The sequence below is a fragment of the Astatotilapia calliptera genome, chromosome 19 (genome assembly GCF_964374335.1).
Source record: "Astatotilapia calliptera chromosome 19, fAstCal68.1, whole genome shotgun sequence".
NCBI lineage: Eukaryota > Metazoa > Chordata > Actinopteri > Cichliformes > Cichlidae > Astatotilapia > Astatotilapia calliptera.
The window spans coordinates 2,165,729-2,187,900 of record NC_137440.1 but is presented as its reverse complement, the minus strand read 5'-3'; the positions used below and the strand labels follow the sequence as shown (position 1 = coordinate 2,187,900).

The 22,172-nt window shown below is 41.3% G+C and overlaps 1 protein-coding gene across 3 annotated transcripts in view; it reads right to left on the bottom strand.

The window, feature by feature from the left end:
• The window catches only part of atp10d (ATPase phospholipid transporting 10D), a 43,367-nt gene that overhangs the window by 4,905 nt on the left and 16,290 nt on the right, over positions 1-22,172 (bottom strand). For 2 of the 3 annotated variants that reach the window (XM_080293481.1, XM_026151467.2), the window contains exons 7-22: positions 19,703-19,834; positions 19,437-19,549; positions 19,028-19,280; positions 15,996-16,210; positions 14,305-14,478; positions 11,428-12,073; positions 11,194-11,291; positions 8,315-8,441; positions 8,049-8,233; positions 5,371-5,650; positions 5,097-5,173; positions 4,650-4,775; positions 3,556-3,756; positions 2,656-2,736; positions 2,419-2,523; positions 1,504-1,691 (exon numbers count right to left, since the gene is read on the bottom strand). In XM_080293481.1, coding sequence (XP_080149607.1) covers positions 1,504-1,691; positions 2,419-2,523; positions 2,656-2,736; positions 3,556-3,756; positions 4,650-4,775; positions 5,097-5,173; positions 5,371-5,650; positions 8,049-8,233; positions 8,315-8,441; positions 11,194-11,291; positions 11,428-12,073; positions 14,305-14,478; positions 15,996-16,210; positions 19,028-19,280; positions 19,437-19,549; positions 19,703-19,834 — 3,001 coding nt within the window. The remainder of the gene's footprint in view (positions 1-1,503; positions 1,692-2,418; positions 2,524-2,655; positions 2,737-3,555; positions 3,757-4,649; positions 4,776-5,096; positions 5,174-5,370; positions 5,651-8,048; positions 8,234-8,314; positions 8,442-11,193; positions 11,292-11,427; positions 12,074-14,304; positions 14,479-15,995; positions 16,211-19,027; positions 19,281-19,436; positions 19,550-19,702; positions 19,835-22,172) is intronic. The other variant, XM_026151468.2, reaches the window with a different exon arrangement.

The following is a 22,172-nucleotide window of genomic DNA, read 5'->3' as shown; positions in this document are numbered from 1 at the left end:
GTTATCGGTCAAGTGTTTCATGGGCACAAATTAGCATTTCATGCGCACGTTATACCTATTTGGTGCCCTTGAAATAGTATTTTGTGGCCTCAATATATTTATTTTTTGGACCATGTCATCAGAGGGGCTCCGCAGTAAACAGATGGATTCTGGGAATCCATCCTACCAGGAAAAACATCCTACCCAATGTTTTTGCGCAGACGCGGCGCATGCGCACAACACCAACGCCAAATTAACTTCCTTTTCTCTCACCCATCCGGAATACTTCTTAAGGTTATGGTTAGTCGCAGGTCACCGTCAAATTATAATACGGGTAGGACGTTTTGCCAGAGTAGGATGGTTTCTCAGAACACCGGCTCCATGTTAAACTGTCCCAGAGTCATCATCACTGCGGCTGCTAGCAGCGTTTCTGTTTCAAACTGAAGGCTGTGTGGGCTTCATGTTGTCAAAACGTTATAGTGCAGGTCTGTTTTTAGTAGCAAATGCGGGTAAAGCACTCGCGGTCGTGTCGTTTAACACGTCGACACACTACAGGGCCTCGTGTGAAACGAAACATTGTAGCAAAGAATTTTTTGTGATTTTATTACTCAGTGAATTGTTGTAGCCCTATTTCAGTCTTTGCCTAATTTCACTGTAATGAACTTTAATATTAAAAGGTGAACTGCATCTAGCTGTCGGACTGCCAAAACCAGTCCTGTGAGAATCTTTTTTTTTGTTTACAACTGTAGTTATGTGTGTCGGGCTGTTTACTATTTACACATATATATAATACATGGAATTGTATGATTTCAGTTTTAAAACCATATAATTAAAGGTTAATATTTAAACCTTTTCCTAACAGGATCCCTTAAAGTGCTGTTGCCTACAGCTTATTATATATGTTTCTTTAAAAATACTGCAATATTTTAATTATGTATTAATTTTGATTGGTCCAATTAAAATTAGTGTTTCCAAAAATAGAAAATTGGAGACTCCAAAAGACCCCTGGAAACCATGGTAACCAGCACTATTTTACCTGAAGCATATGTCTGGTCATAAACAAATTAAAATATTTGTATTTAAAAACGATCCTGGATATCTGGGTAATGTTTTAGCAATGAAAGTGATGTCAGGTTTCCTGGGCTGTTGACTCAGTGTTTTCAGTTTGTACTTTGTCTCTGTTTATTTTCCACGTGCGTCCGGTTTTCTTGTGTTCGCCTCTGTCTGTGTGCATTCAGTCAGCCAGTCGTCTCATGTCCTGCTCATCCTGCCTTCACAATAAACATCCTCAACCAGCCTGCGAGTCCTGCGTTTGAGTCCACTCTGCCACATTGTTTAATTGAAATATGGAAACCACTGGAGTGACAAAACAAATTCAGTGTATAGCTGTGTCGGTGATGACGACATTGGCACCTCCAGGTGTCATTAGAGTAAAGCTCTTTATTATTAATGAGTTATGAAGTGCCCCCAAAGGAAATACACTACCTGTACATGAGTTTTTGCAGTGTGTGTGTGTGCGCGTACCTGGGTAACAGAGCTGCCACAGTAGTGAGAACACATGTGATGTAGAAAAGAGAGTGGGACATTTGGAGTAACTCAATCCCCAGAGGGTTGACAGGGGGGCTGCAGGTCACACAGAAGCCACTGAGGAGCAGTACAAAACCAAAATAGGAAGTGCAGCTGAGCACCAACACGACCATATGAATCCATGTCTGCAAAAAAGAAAAAGATTCAAAACTCCAGAGCACAACTAAAGAGAGAGAGCTGCTCCTGAATCTTTCCATTTTCAGTTCTGACTTGGATTACATTTTTCCTCACGCTCTACACCAAAGGTCGCAAACCTAAATGAGCTGAGGGCCACTTTAGTGTTCAAGTCATACAAAAAACAATCAAACAACAAAAAGTGTAGGTTTTCTGTTGTTTTTTAAATTTCAAATATTGTACAACAAACTGCAAACGTGAATGCAGATTCTTGTTTCGCACTCTTAACTAACTGAAGCCTTTCATTGAACTACCAGATAAACACATTGGTCCTGTCTTTGCGGACAGACACGTGCAGCACTAATTTTGTTCGTATGTAACAAATCAAAGTGCAGACATAAGTGTACACATTAGTGTGCGACTCTCACTGAACTAACACAGCCAATCCCTCAGCATGTTCGTGCTCTCTGCTCATCTTGCCTTCATATTAAATCATTTAAAGAATTTATTTTAAGATTGCACACAACAGCAAACAAATCTTCAAGGGACAAACTGCATTAGATTTCTTCAGGTCAACAAGTAGTGGTGACCTGTGCTGTGAGTTTGAGACCCCTGCTGTACCCCCTAATATAACACACATAACCTTTAAGCTACACACTTGTTATTGTAAAGGCAAAGTAGCTGAGACACAGCCCAGCTGAAGTATAAATGATTTTGAGTGGTGGTGGTGAGTCTGACCAGCGTGTTGCTCTCGATCACTTGGTGCAGCAGAATAATGAAAAGTGCTGATGCGTTGATCGGTGAGCCAAAGGACAGCACCCCAACATCTGATCCTGCGTATGCCTGTGAAAACAGAAAAAAGTCCCCTAAAACACTCTCACATGAAAATCTTAGAACATGAGGAGAAGACAGACAGACCCACGTGCATGTAAATAGAAGGAATGTGATAAGTAACGATTTGCATGGTGTACTTACAAAGTAAGGCACAAAAAAGCAAACGAGGCTTTGGTAAAAAGCATCCAGGACCGTGATCCAGAACATGTATGGAACAAACGTCTGTGAAGACATCACAATCATCTGTTACACTTTCTAAACAAATATGAGTGTTACTGATGTCACACATGCAATACTTGTTTGGCTAACACAGGCCACGACACTTCAATGAAAAACAAATGACCCATGCTTAACGATAATGAGGTAATGAGCTAGGCCAGAGGTCAGCGGTAGCACACAGATAAAAGGACCAACAGAAGTATGTTGGGACATGATCATATTGGTATGCATTTCTTTTTGTGCATTGTGATTTTTCTACTATATGTAATGTACACATGTATGGCTATGATAGTGCCCTATTTTCCATCTTCTGTTTCCTCTTTCTGTGCAAATAATAAAATGATGGCAGAAATGTAGCTGTTGACATATTAATTAAAGTGAATTTATGTGTTTTCCTGTTATACAGGACTGCTGTGATCATGTGTATGCACATTATGAGTTAGCAGCCCGGTTAGTGTGAAGCCTACATTAGTAGGTATTAGAGTTTCATCATAGCAAGTGCAGAACCAGTTTACATTCAGTAATTTAAAATACTTTGAAAGCCAAATAAATGTAGCGATCAATAAACTTTTCATAATTTAAGCAGTTTTCTTTTTTCATCGACGTGATGCAAACCTGCTGAGACTTCATGATGCTAACTGTGTCCGCTAAGGTTTTGTGTTCATAAGCTGCTCTGTTTCAGAAAATACATTTGTTAGGAGCAATGACCATACTCTAGAAAATGTTTGACAAAAATGAAAAAACAAATGAAATCCTTAAACAGCAACTGCCTTTTGTAGAGTTTGTACGTCATTTCTGTGGCATGTATGTGTTTGCAGTGACCTTGGAAGTTTGTGCATCCTGGTAGAGCTCGGGCAGCTCCATCAGAGTGTCAGCAGGTAAATCTTGGTTGAGAATGCCGTAAATGAGCGGAGGAGCTGATGTGAAGATTAGATTGAAGAGGATGAGCACCCAGGAGTTGGTCATGACACTCCCAGAAAAACCACAGAAGAACTGATACCAGAACAGCAGATTCACATACATCTGCAGGTAAGAAACACACAGTCAGCAGTGAGGAATTTCCTTACTTAATACTTTTTTTATCCTTGTGTGAACAACGAATTGCTCTAAAATCTTCTGTGTTTTGTAACGAATAAGTGCCATTTCTGGGAGATTCTTTAGTTTCAGGCAGAACATGAGCAGCTTTGGTGCAAGGAGGGAAGGAGCTCAGTGAACAACCATGCTCCATGCTGACACAGAGAACCACGGCTTTGTCGTGGTCGTAAATCACTGCACCAGCTCTTTATCCTTTCAGTGATACGATGATAAATGATTGTTCATTGATCGTATGTTTGATTTAAGCTAATAATGTGTCCTTTTGGCTCACACGTAAGGAAAACATGCAAAGTCCACATATAAAAGGCCCCCAGCTCTCTTTCTAATCAGGAACCTTCTTACTTTAAGGTGTCATTACTAATCTCTGCACAGGCAAAGCTCAACATCAACAAGTCCTCTGCATCATTGCAAGCTAGAGTAGGAAGGCTGCTGGGTGCCTCAAACCTGTGTGAGGTGTTTTGGGTTTGTCAGACTAGTGTTGACCTCAGGACAGATTTGAGACATGCTGGGAGAGCTGGACTCAGTGGCCGGGGAGAAGACCTGTCCCACAACAGGAACCCTCCAAAGTCATATTAAGTCTTATTAAATGTAGTCGTTAGTATAATAGGCAGAATAAACCGGAAACAAATATTTGGATGCAGCAACATGACAGAGACAAAACTGCTGTAAGACTAAAACAATGATTTGCTGTTGTTTTCTTGTGAGCAGGTGAGTTTAGGGATGACAGTGTAACTGCTGTGAGTTCAACACCCGCCTTAATGCGAAACGTCAGTCAAGCCGTTTATAACCTTTTTTATAAAGCTGTCAAAAAAGACTCTTACCACATTCTTGTAGATGAAGTATTGAATCATGTTTGCAAGACGAGAGTAACACCAGTGGCCGTGAACCAGCAGCAGCTTGCTGAGGTGTTTAAACCGTGAAATAGCAAAGTCACTGGACATCACAGCCTGGAGAAAGATTTAAAACAACAAAAAATGACCACAGAGCAAAATAATGAAAAGAAGAAGAAAAAACGCAAGCGTTAGCCTCATTTAGCGCCTGCTGGTGAGTGAAACCAGATGATACGGGCGAATGCAATATCACACTGAGTCTAATATAACCACAGAAAGCTACAGCTCTCAAAGAGTTCTCTGTCATGGTCTTGGATGGGAGGCTGAACTAAACCGATACTAACAAACAGTAGCTTCATAGTATTCTGTAAAGACCTCGGTTTGACAGTATTTTTTGTTATTACTAGTATTATTGTCATTTCTTTTCTTTGTTAATACCTGCATTCCCTCCTGTCCAGATATCCCAATGCCCACATCAGCCACCTGAATCATGCTTACGTCATTGGCTCCATCACCTGAAACAGCAGCATTGTTTTCCACTAGTTCGTGTCAAATTATTTCAAGCAGTGATGTGATAAATAAAGCTGACAGTACTCATGCAATGACAGATCATCTGTATTTCAAATGTTTAACAGACAAAGGGTTATGAAATGTCTTTATGGAATAATAAACAATCAGCTCCAAGCTGCTTTTCTGTTGGCTGAGTTCTTACCCACAGCCAGGGTCATGACACCAAGATGGTCCCGGATCAGCTGGACCACTTGGCTTTTCTGCAGTGGAGTGGAACGGCAGCAGATCACTGCCTTGCATCGCCGGCTCAGCTCCAGGAAGTTGCTCCTCAATTCGTCCTCCAAGGCCCAACCCAGCGTCCGGCCATCTGTGACCAGAATGAAGCTGCTGGACATGGATTCCCCATTTCCAGTAAGGGCAGTCAAACTCTCACCACCCTGGACTTCCAGTATGAGATCCTCAAATAAAGCTGCACAAGCATCCTGAAGGAAAAGAAAGGACCGTTATGTGCCTGAGCGGAGCGTAGCTGTTATATAGCAACTGTTTCTTTCATGAAATTGGTGGGCTGCTTGCTGCGAGTGAGTTCAGACATGGCTTCTCCTGCCCAGTGTTTTATTGGATTTGATTGATTGTTGGTGTTTTTTAATAAGGGGGAAAAATCCAAACCTACATGGCTCTGTGTGAAAAAGTGAATGCCCCCTAAACCTAATAACTGGTTGGGCCACCCTTAGCAGCAACAACTACAATCAAGCACTTACGATAACTGGCCACGAGTCTTTTACAGCACTGTGGAGGAATTTGGGCCCACTTGTCTTTGCAGAATTGTTGCAATTCAGTGACACTGGAGGGTTTCTGAGCATGAACCGCCTTTTTAAGGTCACGCTAGAGCATCTCAGTCTTGTGAGACTTCACCAGAGGTGCAAGCATCACAGCACATTTATGTCAAACAAAGTGAAGATAAAACACAGAAAAATATGAAGGAGATTTTCCTGGGCTGGATTTTTATAGTAGATAACCCCCAGTGAAGTGAAGCAGAGCGTCGTTACAGAGGTTTTGTTAGAGACACAGCTAAGCGTTTTGTAATTTGGCATAATATGTAAAAGTTGAAATTCACTGTGAATTCGTTTACCTGCTCTTTTGCTCTTTTAGCTGTTTGGCGGTTGTTGAAATAGTTTTGTGAGCTTTAAGCTGAGATTCTGGTGTTTCTGGCAAAATACATTTATATTTAAAAATCGATGTCAGGATTTAATGAATCGATATCGCTTTATTCAATATAAAATCTATTTGAATCTGGAAATTGATGTTCTTAAACCCACTCCTACTCCTGAGGCTGCAAGTGTCTTGCTTTCGCTGTGTAGTAAATTGTCTTGAACGTTCCAGCGAATAGGTTTATGCTACAAACCTATCACTAAGCAAGCCCTCAGGCATGGACAGCTTGCTGTAATTCGAATCTTTCAGCAGCTCCAATGATTGGCTAACTATCCGAGTTGCAGAAAGCGGTTTCTGCTGCGTATTGGTACTTGTATTTGTTTAGATTTTTATTATTTTATGCAGTAAAAGAAGCATTTTCTTTCCTAAAACAATGAATAACAATATAAATAAAAATAGAACACGTTCATTAGCACTGGTAAAAGTACTGGTCGATGGATGAGTCTACAAATGTCTATAGAAACCTTGTCCAGAAGAAACAACCCATCACTATGTTCCTCACCAACAAAAAGAAAGAGGACATGCTCTAATGCTCTTCTTTGCTGTACACTACATTCATCTCACACACAGTTGATTCACTGTGTACACGAACAAATGAGTTTTTAATAAGCATTTATAAGAGTGTAGACAGGATTTATAAGAAAGGTTTTTGAGGGTTTCATGACTGAAATATATAAAAATAATAAAATAATCATATGAAAAGTTTCCCTCTAGCCCTGTGGGTGGTCTATCCTTCAAGCTCGGGTCCTCTACCAGAGGCCTGGGAGCTTGAGGGTCCTGCGCAGTATCTTAGCTGTTCCCAGGACTGCGCTCTTCTGGACAGAGATCTCTGATGTTGTTCCCGGGATCTGCTGGAGCCACTCGCCTAGCTTGGGAGTCACCACACCGAGTACTCTGATTACCACGGGGACCACCGTCACCTTCACCCTCAACATCTTCTCGAGCTCTTCTCTCAGCCCGTGGCACTTCTCCAGCTTCTGGTTTTCCTTCTTCCTGATGTTGCTGTCACTTGGTATAGCTACAGCTATCACTACAGTACAGCTGGTTTACGCTCCTGCCTTCTGTCTCTGTGGTATGCTTCTTCAAGTGGCTGGCCAAGGCTGTAAGTCTTTGTTTGGGAGTTTCCAAGGCACGGGCAGCTCTTAGGTACCTCTTTCTTCAACTTTCTACTTTCAACTTCCCTCCGTGCTACCTTGATCTTGGCCTCTCGACTCCTTCTCCATGAACTGCGCTGCTCCTTTGGGCTGTTCATCATATAGCCAAGCATCTCCATGATCACTGCTGCTGTGGTGTAGATCAGCTGGTTCTTTTTGGTGATGGTTGCAGTACGGACTCTCCATTATGGTGCATTTACATCTTCTAGTAGACCTTCAGAGGGTACTTAACATATTCTATGTAACCCACTACGGAGGGTCCAGCTTTACCATGATCCTATCTTTCAGGTCAGTTTCTCTCGCACTCAACACTCCATCCGTCATACTTGGGGTGTCATGGTGTGACTGCTGGGTAGTCACAGGAGCATGTTTAGTGAGAGACTGAGATGAACCAAACGCACCCATCTCCCTGTACAACTCCTCCATCTAATGCAAAGGGCACAGTGTGTGAAGAAGACCTTACACCCTTTTGCACATGCTCTACAGTAAAATAACAAAGATTTTTTCACTCACTGACCTTGCTTCCACAGTTAGCTGTCAGCAGTTTGTCACTGGCACATAGAAGTTTGCAGGCATAAGCGATGTTGATGGCTGTTTCCTGTTTGTCTCCAGTGAGAACCCAAACTTTAATCCCAGCCCTCTGAAGAGCAGCAATGGTCTCTGGAACCTCCTCCTGGAGTCTGTCTACAATCCCTGTGGTACCTGAAAACACACGCATACGCTTTAAGTGCTGGTATTTCAGCTCTGACATCGAATGATTTAAGTCTGAGCTGCAGTGACTACCCAACAGAGTGAGGTTGGTCTCAAGCCTCTGAGCTGACTCCAGAAGAAGCTCCTCTCTGTTCTCTATGCTGCTCTCTGCCAGCATGTGTGCTTTCAGCCACAAGTCATACTCATCCTCCTTCAGAACCTGCAGGTAATCAATAACAGATCAAGCAAATATTAGTAACTACAAAGTCAGTAGTTGGCTGTCTGTCATGTATTCAAACCGACTGTGGGATCTTTCAATATGAATGGGAAATGAGACCAAGAAGCAACAGTGGGGAACAGAATCACAAAGCTCCAGTTCAGACAGACAGTTCAGTTGGGTCAAAGATTTTCACACCAGTGGTCTGCTGGAGCTCGTTTCTAAGGCCTCTGGCGGTGCTATCATCCTGTTCCTCCTTGCACGAGGGAACAGCTAGTGCAAGGAGGCCCTGTGCAGCTTTACTAGATTAACTGCTTGTCTCCTGGAATCTCCTCCATCCTCTTCAGACTGTGCAGTGACACAGTCTGAATGTACAGCAATTTGGTCAACTCTGTTGTTTTAAATGTGCTATATAAATAAACTTAGCCTTCATCTTGTGTTAGCTTAGTTAAAATCATTAGTGTTACAGGAAAATTTTAACCTTCAACAGAAAAATTACAAGATGATCATTTAGCCTGGAGAAATAGTTTGCTGCTTTATAAGAAAACCCTCCATAAAGCCAGAACATCTTACTATTCATCACTGATTGAAGAAAATAAGAACAACCCCAGGTTTCTCTTCAGCACTGTAGCCAGGCTGACAAACAGTCAGAGCTCTGTTGAGCCAACCATCCCTTTAACGTTAACTAGTAATGACTTCATGAACTTCACAAATAAAATTCTTATCATTAGAGGAAAAATTACCAATAATCATCCCACAGATGTAATATTATCTACAGCTACTCTTAGTACCATTGATGTTAAGTTAGACTCTTTTTCTCCAATTGATCTTTCTGAGTTAACTTCAATAATTACTTCCTCCAAACCATCAATGTGTCTTTTAGACCCCATTCCTACAAAACTGCTCAAAGAAGTCCTGCCATTAATTAATTCTTCGATCTTAAATATGATCAACCTATCTCTAATGATCGGCTATGTACCACAGGCCTTCAAGCTGGCTGTAGTTAAACCTTTACTCAAAAAGCATCTCTAGACCCAGCAGTCTTAGCTAATTATAGGCCAATCTCCAACCTTCCTTTCATATCAAACATCCTTGAAAGAGTAGTTGTCAAACAGCTAACAGATCATCTGCAGAGGAATGGTTTATTTGAAGAGTTTCAGTCAGGTTTCAGAGCTCATCACAGCACAGAAACAGCTTTAGTGAAGGTTACAAATGATCTTCTTATGGCCTCTGACAGTGGACTCATCTCTGTGCTTGTCCTGCTAGACCTCAGTGCAGCGTTCGATACTGTCGACCATAATATCCTATTAGAGCGATTAGAACATGCTGTAGGTATTACAGGTACTGTGCTGCAGTGGTTTGTATCATATCTATCTAATAGACTCCAGTTTGTGCATGTAAATGGAGAGTCCTCTTCACACACTGAGGTTAATTATGGAGTTCCACAGGGTTCAGTGCTAGGACCAATTCTGTTTACATTATACATGCTTCCCTTAGGCAGCATCATTAGAAGACATAGCATAAATTTACACTGCTATGCTGATGACACGCAGCTCTATCTGTCCATGAAGCCAGATAACACACATTTTTGACCAGGACATGTCCTTCAACGCACGTATTAAACAAATATGTAAGACTGCTTTCTTCCATTTGTGCAACATCTCTAAAGTTAGAAATATCCTGTCTCAGAGTGACGCTGAAAAACTAGTTCATGCATTTATTACTTCCAGGCTGGACGACTGTCATTTGTTAAAAACTTTCCTTTTTGCTAAAGCATATAGTTAGGGCTGGACCAGGTGACCCTGAATCCTCCCTTAGTTATGCTGCAATAGACGTAGGCTGCCGGGGGATTCCCATGATGCATTGGGTTTTTCCTTTCCAGTCACCTTTCTCACTCACTATGTATTAACAGACCTCTCTGCATCGAATCATATCTGTTATTAACCTCTGTCTCTCTTCCACGGCATGTCTTTATCCTGTCTTCCTTCTTTCACCCCAACCAATCACAGCTGATGGCCCCGCCCCTCCCTGAGCCTGGTTCTGCCGGAGGTTTCTTCCTGTTAAAAGGGAGTTTTTCCTTCCCACTGTCGCCAAAGTGCTTGCTCATAGGGGGTCATATGATTGTTGTGTTTTCTCTGTATCTATTATTGTAGGGTCTACCTTACAATATAAAGCACCTTGAGGCGACTGTTGTTGCGATTCTGTGCTAAATAAATAAAATATAATTGAAATGAAAACTTCAGTTACACTGAAGGATCAGATATTAAGTTATGACTGGACAAGATTAGTAACAAATTTAAATGCTAAATTTAAAAGCATTTACCTTCCCTTTTCACAAGTCTCTTTTATGTGACCTGCTTCAAACAACAAGAATGCACGGGGCAACGTATCCAATGTTTTTTTGCATTCTGATGTCCACGTCCAAAACACAGTTTCAGAAGAGCAGATCCATGTTAAAAATCTCAACATCACATGTGACCTGTGTAGTAAGTTTAACTGGATTCTCTAAGCACTGCAATTCTCTTTTGCTTTATCAGTTCTCCATCATGTCTTTCCTTGATAATTTACAAGGAGCTTGAGGACAAAAGATCAGGAAAGTGTTAAATCTTCAAACTGATTTATGGCTGTCTGTGCATCAAAGATCTTTGCATCCAGCTAAAGTGAGAAACCATTAAATTAAATACTACATTGTGAAAGAGTGTATTCATGGACATTCTGTACAAAGCTATTTGATTTCACTTCTCAGAGATGTTACCTTTTTAGCGATGCAGAGTGTGCGGAGGCCTTCTCTGGCATAAGCATCCAAATGTTTTTGGGTTTTTTCTTTGATGTGACTGTATACCTCCGTCTGATCTGCACCGGAGAACAACAAACACACATATAAAACACAAAGGAACACTGATGAAAGACATTGCTCTTATTATAAATGTCATTTGTTCTAAAATCATCAATCAGTAGGAAATCAATCTTAAATATTCCTTTTAATTACCTGTGGGGCTTTCAGCCAGGTCCATGATGACTGAGTCCGCACCCTTGGTGAAAACCACCACCTGTCCCGTCAGAGGGTGGCGAACCACTACGGACATCCTTTTCCTGTTGGAGTCAAAGGGCAGGATGTGGAGCAGCTGGATAGCCAGGGAGCCGATTCCTGGCAGATCCACGAGCAGGCTCTCTGCAGAGCGACCCCTCAGGGTACAGCGGTATGCTCGTGCTGCATGGACCAAAGCTGCCTCATCTGGACTCTCTGCCTCATACACCAGTTCATCGGTTATCTCTTCCACTTGTTTGGTCAGGTCTTGCATGCTCTGTCTTGCCTCATCAGGGTTTGTCTGTGTATCCTTTAAGTCATCCTCTGTCTCTTGGTCCTCCACATCTTGTTCTTCCTCCTCTCTGGCAGATAAGTCTGGTTTAGAGTCATTTTCCTGGCTTGAGCCTGACACGTCTGTGGTGTTGCTCACGGGAGTGGAGAGAGTGAGAGAGCCTCTCTTCCCCCTAATAAATAGCCTGCTTTTTAAGCTGTGAGGGCTGCCTTTGATTTGGGAAGGGGAGAGAGCGGAGAAGGGAGAGAAACTGAAACGCTGAAACATCAACTTAACTTCTTCCAGAGACTTTAGAGGTGTCCGTTCTTCAGGTATCTGTAGGAACAAGAAAACAGAGTCAGCTGCTGGAACTCGTGCTAAAAAAGTCAAGACGGTTTCCCCTGAAATTATTCTTTGAATTTTTACACTACTGAACACTGTATTTTTAATTAAAATGTAAATGAATCAAGCCAGAATCTTTCCCATTAGTCGAATCTCTGCACAAAGTGAAAACCAGCTACAGCTTTGTTACTGTGGAGTATTTTGTGTCAACTGACGAGGAATAAATATCCATTAGACTCAAAAATAGATATTGTGGTGATGTAAAGTGGAAAATCACGTCTCGTGATTTTCATGTTCAAAATCATGTTCAACCTTTACATTTTTAGGCATTTAGGCTCTTTAAGTTATTTATATGATGATTAAGAGAAAGTAAGGACTATTTTAATATGCAAACATATTTCAGCGTGCCGTATTGTCAGAACACGTCCGATCGTCTGGAGTCAAAAAAATCATGTTGAACTACTTTGAGTCTGGACTCTGAAGTCATGTCCACACTCGTCTTCAGTCGAGTTATCATTCCATTATTGATGTAACTTATATATTTGATTCCTTATCAGTTCTCGCTGTCTCTGTTTGAGGGTCACCATCATCTGTAAGCAGCGTATCAAAGACTTTACATCCGTGAATATTAACAGCATGTAGTATCGTCAAATGCTTGTTATGGTCAGTGTTTGGGTCATTACTCAAAAAACATAATGTATTACGCAGAACACCTTTCTTTAAAGGGATGTAAGTAATCTGTTACACTACTTGTAACATTATTTTTGCATTTTTCCATAAAATGGTGAAACGCATTGTCTCATATATACATGCAGGACACACATATTATCTTTCTCTTAGCAGTGGCATGCAGTGACTTTTACAGAACAAAGATGAAAACAGATAAAAGTGCTGCTGACCCTGCACCTGCTCAACTTCCCTGTTTTATTATAGACCAGACACGGTCAGAGCCACAGCCTTCAGCTTCTTCCTGTTAAAATGGAGTTTTTCCTCCCCACAGTCGCCAAAGTGCTTGCTCATAGGGGTCGTCTGATTGTTGGGCTTTCTCTGGATTATTGGTCTTTATGTTACAATACAATGTTGGCCCTGCGACAGACTGGCGAACTGTCCAGGGTGTACCCTGCCTCTCGCCCTATGACAGCTGGAATAGGCTCCAGTGCCCCCCGTGACCCTGAAAAGGATAAGCGGAAGCGAATGGATGGATGGATGGATGTTACAATATTAAGCCCCTTGAGGTGACTGCTGTTGCGATTTGGCGCTGTATAAATAACTGCAGCCACAAGATGACAGTAATGTTAATGATGGATACACATTCTAATCGACAGGCGAGGAGCTTTATGGCAGCGCTGTTTGTCATCAAAGAGAGAAATCACTTTACTTTGGTACATTTTAAATATTGTCAATAATGTTTATATTTGACAAGTCCTGATGGAAAGCCACTGGTATTTAGATATGAACACAAAGCCGGCAGCACAAAGCAAAGATGAAAACAGGACAAAGAGCCTTTAACTGCCACAGTGATTCTACTGTAGAAACATGTTGGAAACCAAGGCTGCAGCCTGACTGCTCATCCATTTATTACCTTTATTACCTGTTTAACACCAGGGTCTGGCAGCTTGACTGTTGGTGTTTGTTCAGCTTTAACATAAATCTGGGTTCTTGGCTAGCTTAGGTTTAGTCTGTGCTGTCTGTGCAGGGACTTGTAAAGAGCTGAAGTTGTGTTAGCAGCGTAATGCAGTTGTTTCTGTCGTGGATGCAGTTTCCACTTTATTATCATGTCTATATCTACACTGTAGACCGTGCCACTGTTTTCCTCCTCTAGCATACAATCTGAAATCAGCTGATTGTAGCACAAGTGCAAGTGGAATGGGTAAACGGATTCAATAGGCAGGCAGACAACAATGTCAAGGAACTGAACTACTGGGAATCAGTTCTTTTATCATCACAGTCCTGACACACATTTGTTTTTCTATCCAAAATGTCTGAACAACATTTTAATCCAAGTCAGGAAATATCAAGTCCTTTCACACTGATATTCTAAAGATTACGAGGACCTCTAAACATCACACTGAATGACATCACTCTACAGACTAAACTAAGCAAAATGTTTAAATAGGCTCGTCAGTACAGACAAAAGAGCAAATTGTTCCAACAACACCATGTAAGTCATTTCATTGTAAATCAAAACAAATGTTGGAAACATCTCTTATGTGTTATTTACTCACCACATGTCGAGGCTGGTTGGGCGAAGAAACCACCACACTGTTACAGATGGCCAGAGCCAGGAAGAAGTCAGTTATGTAGGTGAGTTCCATGCTGGATGGAGTCTCGGATGAGGAGTGGTTTGTCAGCCAGTTCAGCTTCCTGCCAAGTGCGGGGTCTGGTACCACCTCCTTTGCCTGAACACAGGAGCGGCAGGTGCTTACCCAACATGCCAACAATAGGAATAATATGTAAAAGCAGTGGAGTTCACTACATGCAAAATGTAGTGTGAGAAATATGCAAAAAACTAAGAATTCAAAAAGGGGGCAAAAACAGCACTATATTTACCAGTAATTAATAAAACCAACTTTTTATAAGGTCTCCAAGCCGAGTTTTTGATGTGCATTCCATAAATGTTGAACTGTCTGCTTTTGAAACCGTAACTATGAAGTGAAGTCAGCATACCGAGGGAATCTTCTGATTATCAGGATTCACTTACAGTAATATTTGCAGTCAGGAGAAATGATCACACAGAGCTGATTATTACATATTTACTCAGGGATTCTCCCACATTCAAATTAAAGAACTGCCACTTCCAACATCTGACCAATCACAAGACATGGACGGATGTCCTGACAGCAGAGCAACTGAATTTACAAATGAAGAGAAACTGTTCAATCGGCAAAAAGCAGTTAAACACTCTGCGCTGTTTTAACTGCAGCAGCATAACAGCTACAGATGGTGTAGATTAAAGTCTATCTGAGGACAGGAAGGAAAGCTGGCAAAGGTGCTGACTGTGTAACAGACTTATCAAAATGTAATATTTGTCTTTCACAAACAGGATGTGATGCAATCAGTATTTCATTAAAAGAATGTTTAAAGGACAGGCTTGTGGTGTTTTTTAAGAGTTTGAAAGTAAAGAAGTAATATAAGCACAAAGATAGGACTAGACTATGTTTTATTATATTTTAGGTCAACAAGTACAAATAGGTGTCCAATCCTAGAATTGTATATTAATACCGACAGAAGAATAAAACTGCAGCCAGTAGGAAAAAAGAATTTAAGGAATAAAGCTAAGGATCCAGATTTTATAGATTATATAACACAAAGACATTAGATTTAGACATTTTCTGGTAAGTGATTAGTCAGACGGTGATGATGTCATACCTGCTAATCTCTAATCTGGACCATGACCACGAGTTAGGTTTGCAGCATAAGGAGATGACTTGTGATGAGGCTCATCTTTTAATTAGAAGTCATTTCAGGTAACAACACTGTTTGACCACATGCACTACTGTCACCACATTTGTAAGGTGTTTGTCTTCTCTGTGATAGCAGAGAATGTTGGTGTCGTTGGGTAGTGAACCAACACTTGCCCAAAATCGCCGGCCTAGGGGATCCTCACGCACCTGGTTAAGCAGTGTGCCAGTGTGTGTTGTTATAGTAAACAGTAACTACTTTGTATTACTGTAACACAAGTCTCAACATGTGCCATTTCAAAGTTTTGATAACGTCACAGTTAAAAAAGGACTGACTAGATTTGTTCAGACTTTTAGCTGGCATTGTGTTTGGAGTAGACATGGCCTCTGATTATATACCCCAGGGTCCATAAATTATAAAATTACAAAATGTTTGTTTTATAAAAACATCTTTTAACATGAGTATTATTTTAACAATGCAAACATGATGTCTGATGTGTGTGAGAGAATCTGACCATGCGGCTGCAGAAGGCGCCGGTCCTGGGCTGGACGTGACCCGACAGTTGATCCTCCTCCATTGGCTCAGCAGTAAGCGTGTGAAGAGACGCAGAGCTGCGGTTGCAGCTGAGAGAGCGACAGCTCAGAGATTTCCCACTGTAGCCTGACTTCAGAGTCACAGAGCAAACAGCCGTCTCGGTGTTTTCTGATTCGTACACCTCAAGCCTTCGAGCTGACACACATAACAACACATCAACAATGATACCATGCAGGCTGTCATTAGCATGCCTGTAGTTTAAGGACAATGTGTGCTGTATTGTCTAAAATCTAATAAATCTTTATACATTCTCCACTGCAACCACTGAACATCCAAGGTATGGACATTGAGGCTGTGGACAGCTACAGGTACCTTGGTGTTCATCTGAACAATAGACTGGACTGGACTCATAACTCAGACGCCCTCTACAGGAAAGGGCAGAGCAGGTTGTACCTGCTGTGGAGACTCAGGTCGTTTGGAGTGGAGGGCCCACTCCTGAAGACCTTCTATGACTCTGTGGTGGCTTCTGCTATCTTTTATGGTGTGGTCTGCTGGGGCGGCAGCATCTCTGCTGGGGACAGGAAGAGACTGAACAGGGTGATCCGAAGGGCCAGCTCTGTTCTAGGATGCCCTCTGGACCCAGTGGAGGTGGTGAGTGACAGGAGAACGGCGGCTAAGCTGTCATCCCTGTTGGACAACGTCTCCCACCCCATGCAGCAGACTGTGACAGCACTGAGCAGCTCCTTCAGTGGGAGACTGCGGCACCCACGGTGTGGGACGGAGAGATTTCGCAGGTCTTTCCTCCCCACTGCTGTCAGACTCCATAATAAAGACTTTAACTGAACAAACACACACATCCATACATATGCAATAATACTAAGTGCAATAATCCTTTCTGTCATCGTTGTATTTTTACTCAGTTGTATATAGTATTTGTATTTGTATTCTATTTTTATCTTATTGTATATTTATTTTATTTTATTCTACTGTATATAGTATTTTATTTTATTCTATTCTGTACAGTTGTGTACTGTATTTATTCTTATTGTATTCTAATTTTTGCCTCATAACTTTTGCACTGTCCACTTCCTGCTGTGACAAAACAAATTTCCCACGTGTGGGACTAATAAAGGTTATCTTATCTTATTTATAATCAGATGTCAGAATGTTTTATTTACTGGATGTTATTCTCCTCCAGTTCAAGCATTTTGATGTTAATTTAATTAAATTAAGTTTGTTTGTTTTTTAGTTTAGTATAGTTTCATTATAGTGCCAAAAAACAACAACTGTCACCTCAAAGTGCTTCAAATCTCTGCTGATACCATTTAGACCCTCTTTCTTTCATTGTATTAAACAACAATAGAGCATAGACCATGGAGCAACAGCAGCAGACTGAAACTTGACGTATGTCATTAAATTAGAAGAACAGCTCTATTTAATGCTTAACTGAAATCGCCAATAAATTATAATGAATATCCATCCATCCATCCCGGCCACTAGGGGGAGTAGCTTATAAACCAACAACTCCTCCAGCTCCTCAGAATGTCGAGGCTTTTCCAGGTCGGCTGAGAGAGATAATCTCCAGTGTGTCTTGGGTCTACCTCCCCTCACTGATAAAAATGATCAACTCAATCACTGGTGAAGTCCAAAACCCACAACAAGTCAGAAATATTACCAGCAATGTAGACCAAGTTCTCAGTGTGATTGTACGCATGTGGAAGGTGCATTAGGGGAGTGGGATTCCCCATATACCCACAGCACTTTCCACAGGACATGGTCATATGCTTTCTCTAGGACCACAAAGTGTAACTCCTACTACATACCTTTGAGAGGATAAAGGTCTGGTCTAGTGTTCTACAAGCAGGACATAAACCGACTGTTGCCCTGAATCTGAAGTTAGAGTAATGGACAGCCTCTCTTCTCCAGTATCCTGGCATAGGCCCCTAGTCCCCAAAGTCTGTTTCTTCTATAGAAGGTTGTCTGTGGGACGGAGGATATGTTCAAACTCGTCTTTCCACTGCCTGACTATATCCTCAGCTGAAGTTGGCAGGACCTTAACTGCATTATGCATGTTTGAGCAGAGCACTGCTTTCGCCTCCTTAGTCACCTCAAAGAATTGCTTTGAGGTGACCGGTAACTACTCCCACACCTGAGTTCAGCAATTTCAGCCATTGCCAAACCTGGCCTGCTTTTAATTGTTAGCTGCCTCCAGAGTCTCACAGGCTAACCAAGCTGAATAAAACTCCTTCAGCTTGACAGTCCACTCCCATTCAACAACCCAAGGGTGCCGGAAAGCAACCCTCTTGTCCTCTGGGAAAACCAGGCAGCAGGCCGGGGGATAGACAGACCCTTGTTGTTTCCTCAGGCTACACCTGACCGGGCCCCACAGGCTAAAGGCCGCCTACCAGGCACTCTCCCTGGGCCCCCAACCCAAACTTGGCCTCAGGGTGGGGGTGTGGCAACTGTATCCTGGCCAGCGTGAACTGATTGCTTGGTTTTCTTCATTTCACAGGAGTCAATGAATTGCTTTTCACCTGGCCTTCACCCAGGACAACTTTGCCTAGTGAGACCTTACAGAAAACAAAGCCCCTGACAACACAGCTCCAAGACACACAGTCCTCTACGACAGTAAGGTGGTTTTCACAGAGGGATAATGATCAAAAACAAATACACTACGGAGAAGCAAAAACATTCAGATGAAAATGTTTTTGTTTCATGCTGTTCTTTGTTTTACTCCTTTGTGTCTGTGGAATTCCATGAAGAAGTTTAGTTTGTGATATTGAGTGACAACGATATTCTAGACAATGACCTCAACTAAAGACAACATTGTACAAAAGTTTAAGGCACTAAAGACAAGGTGAACATCTTGTCTGTATAAATGCTGTTGTGTAAGCACTCATCGTCCTAGCTGCATTCCTACTGTAATTACAGAATTCCCTTCAATGCTGAAAATATGTTAACAACAGAAGTCAATGAAATTCAAAGCATTCTAGCAATAATAGCGGTTTCTACCATTTTCCTCATGAGGATATTCAACTCCAAAGATACTGCAGCGGCAAAACACCATCTTATTTTCTGTCAGCGTTCCTGTTTTATCAGAGAACAGGTACTGAATCTGACCGAGGTCCTCGGTAATGTTGAGAGCACGGCACTGGATCCTAGAGTCCAGCTGTTTGTTGTACAAGGATAGGTCGTTGTGGATGAAGTAGATCTGGCCTAGTTTCACAATCTCAATGGACACGTATAGAGAAATTGGGATCAGCACCTGTTGAACAAAAAGCATTAATCCTTCTAAAAAATTCAAGCACAGGTTCCTGTGATTTTACACCATCAAGTTTGTGTCATTTTAAAATTGTTTTGGTTATCCTAGAAAAGACCACACTAGCAGCAAATGAGAGGCCCAAGTCTGAAGTTAACATACCTGCAACACAATGACCATAGTCCAGAATATATAGAATCCAGCCAGGGCAGGAGGCGTCTCAGTATCGACCTGGAAGATGGATTCTTTAAAGCTGTTCATCCAGAGGCCGTGGCCTGAACACAAATGAAATCCTTACTGGCCATTCCTCGCTGCTCTTATCGGCAACATACAATGTGCACTATTACAAAGTTTCCATCAGAAGAATACTGTGACCAGTCAAAGCTGTTGTCAAGTGAGAGCTGTGATACAGCAGTGTCAGTACAGACCTATAGCAGCAGTCAGGCACATAACGAAGAGTAGGACCACACACCAAAGGATGTCTGTATTCAGGTGCTTCTCCAGCTTACTGCGCTTATACCTCGGCCCGCTGTTGTTCATCATGGCTTTAGTCTCATGACCTGAGTCCATAACAAGAGAAGAACACAGCCATCTATGAAGACTTAATCTGTTGAAACTACATAAGCAAGACGGGAACAGCACTCTTTATTCATACACAAGTCAACATGTTTTACAGCCTCTAAATCTTTTAACGCAGCTTCCTCAGTCGCTTTGGTCAAACTCTGATAAGTAATAAGTGATAAGTATGTACAACTAATAACATTGTTTTTGCTGTAAATAGTTTTTAATATTGAGACATGGCAGCTTTTTATTAACTAAAATTCATGAAATTCTAAAGTGGGAAATCAGGTAATTTGTGTTTTTAAAAACCATTAATAAGGACGTTTTGAGGAGCTTTTGGTCTACTACACTTTGTCAGGCAGGTCCTATTTAAGCGATTTCTTGATTGAGAACGGGCATGGCTGTAATCAGGCCTTACAGTTATTACTGTAGGTTTTTACACAGGGCCATGTGGGTTTGGGTTTTTTCCCCTTAATAATAAACATGTCCATTCAAGTGTAAAAAACATGTAAAAAAACAAAACAAAACAGGAACTCGGGCAAACATTTTTTCACACAACTGTAAATGTCTTCACTTCCTGTTACTCTACAAGACAGAGCAACTTCCAACAGTCAAAATTGAATCGAGTCATTACCAGTGGACATTTTCGCCAAATCTTTGGCAAAGATTTTCTGGTCTCTGGCTTTTCTTTGATCATGTATGGCATCGAGAAGCCAAGATGAGACTTATTATGAACAGTGGCTATTTATAATTGTCTTTTCCTGGAACAGTTTAAGAATACAGATCAACAAAACGTTGACCCTAACCCTATTTATATATTTATATTTCACAAAGTAATAAACAGTGATGATTCCTGGGCGTGGGGTTACCATGGACAATAAGTATGAAAAGACAGATGGAGGCACTGGTACGGTTCCCATATAAAGCCTCGAGCTGGACGTTTTCTCTGTCCCAGTCTTGGTGTTTTAAAGCTGAATGTGATGAGCCAGGGACGGATCTGCTATCGAAACTGCAGTCTCATGGATAACAACTTGTAAGTGGGAAATTCTCCATTTAGAATGAGCATAACTTAATGTTCTGTTTAGTATGACTTCGAGCACATAAGGTTCAAGTAAAAGAGATAGCTAAACCGCTTTTACCACATAAAAACTTACTATAACTAAACATACAAGTTTTTCAAATAAAAAGAGTTTATGATATCTCGAAATCTGCTTGAGCCACACTTCTCCAGTTTTTCCATCGTCAGGACGTTAGCCCTGTTGTTCTCAACTACCTTTGGTGTTGACTCTCAGTGGGAAATTTAGTGCATACGAGGTGCAGATGTTCCTGTAAACTGTTGCAGCCAGTTGGTTGTGTATTATTGGTCTCCTGTGGCTGAAAGTTCACACCAGGTAAAAGTGATGGAGGATTTAAAATTTGGAAAAATAAAGGCATTCAAAAAATGAAAGACCTATATGCAGACGGCATGCTGCTCACATGTGATCAGTTATGTATAAAATATTTAATACCCCCAAAGCACTTTTTTAAATATTTACAATTGAAAAACTATTTGTCATCAAAACTGCAAAGGATTGCTGAACTTCCACCATTGACAAAAATAGAGGAGGCATGCATTAAGAACACAAAAGGGAAAGGTTTTCTCTCTGTATATTATAATTTACTGATGCTTTCCTCCAAAGACTCAGCAGCAGATAAACTGGATGCTTGGAGAAGCGAGATCCAAGAGGACATAGATGAAAACAACTGGAACCAGGCTTGCTTAAAAGCACAAAAACAAACAAACACACGCTTTAAACTACTGCAATATAAATTTCTCATGAGAACCTATATAACACCTGTCAAGCTTCATCATATGTCCAATGATATTCCGGATCTGTACTAAATGTTTAGTTGAAAAAGGGACTCTTCTTCATTGTCTATGGGAGTGTCCTAAAAAGATGTTATCAAATATCTGTCCGAAGTGTTTAGGGTAAAAATCCCTTTAAAAGGAAAACTCTGTGTACTTGGAATATATCCAAGGGAATTTAAGCAATCGGGGGAAAAAACTAAATTACTGGACTATGGATTACTTCAAGCCACTGCGCTATGTTGGAAGAGTATGGATGCTCCCTCCATGGGACTCTGGAAGAAGGAAATTGCAATCTCTCTAGGCCTGGAAAGACTAACATATATTGCCAAGGGCAAACACTGGGACTTTGTGAATATGTGGAAGCCATATATGGATATTTTAGGGAGTGGGGATGAAGGACATTTATGAAAAAGAAGGGAAGGAAGGGAAAATGTTGTCCATCCTAACCCATTGTATTTTTGTATTACTGTGAGAACGATGCTCATTTC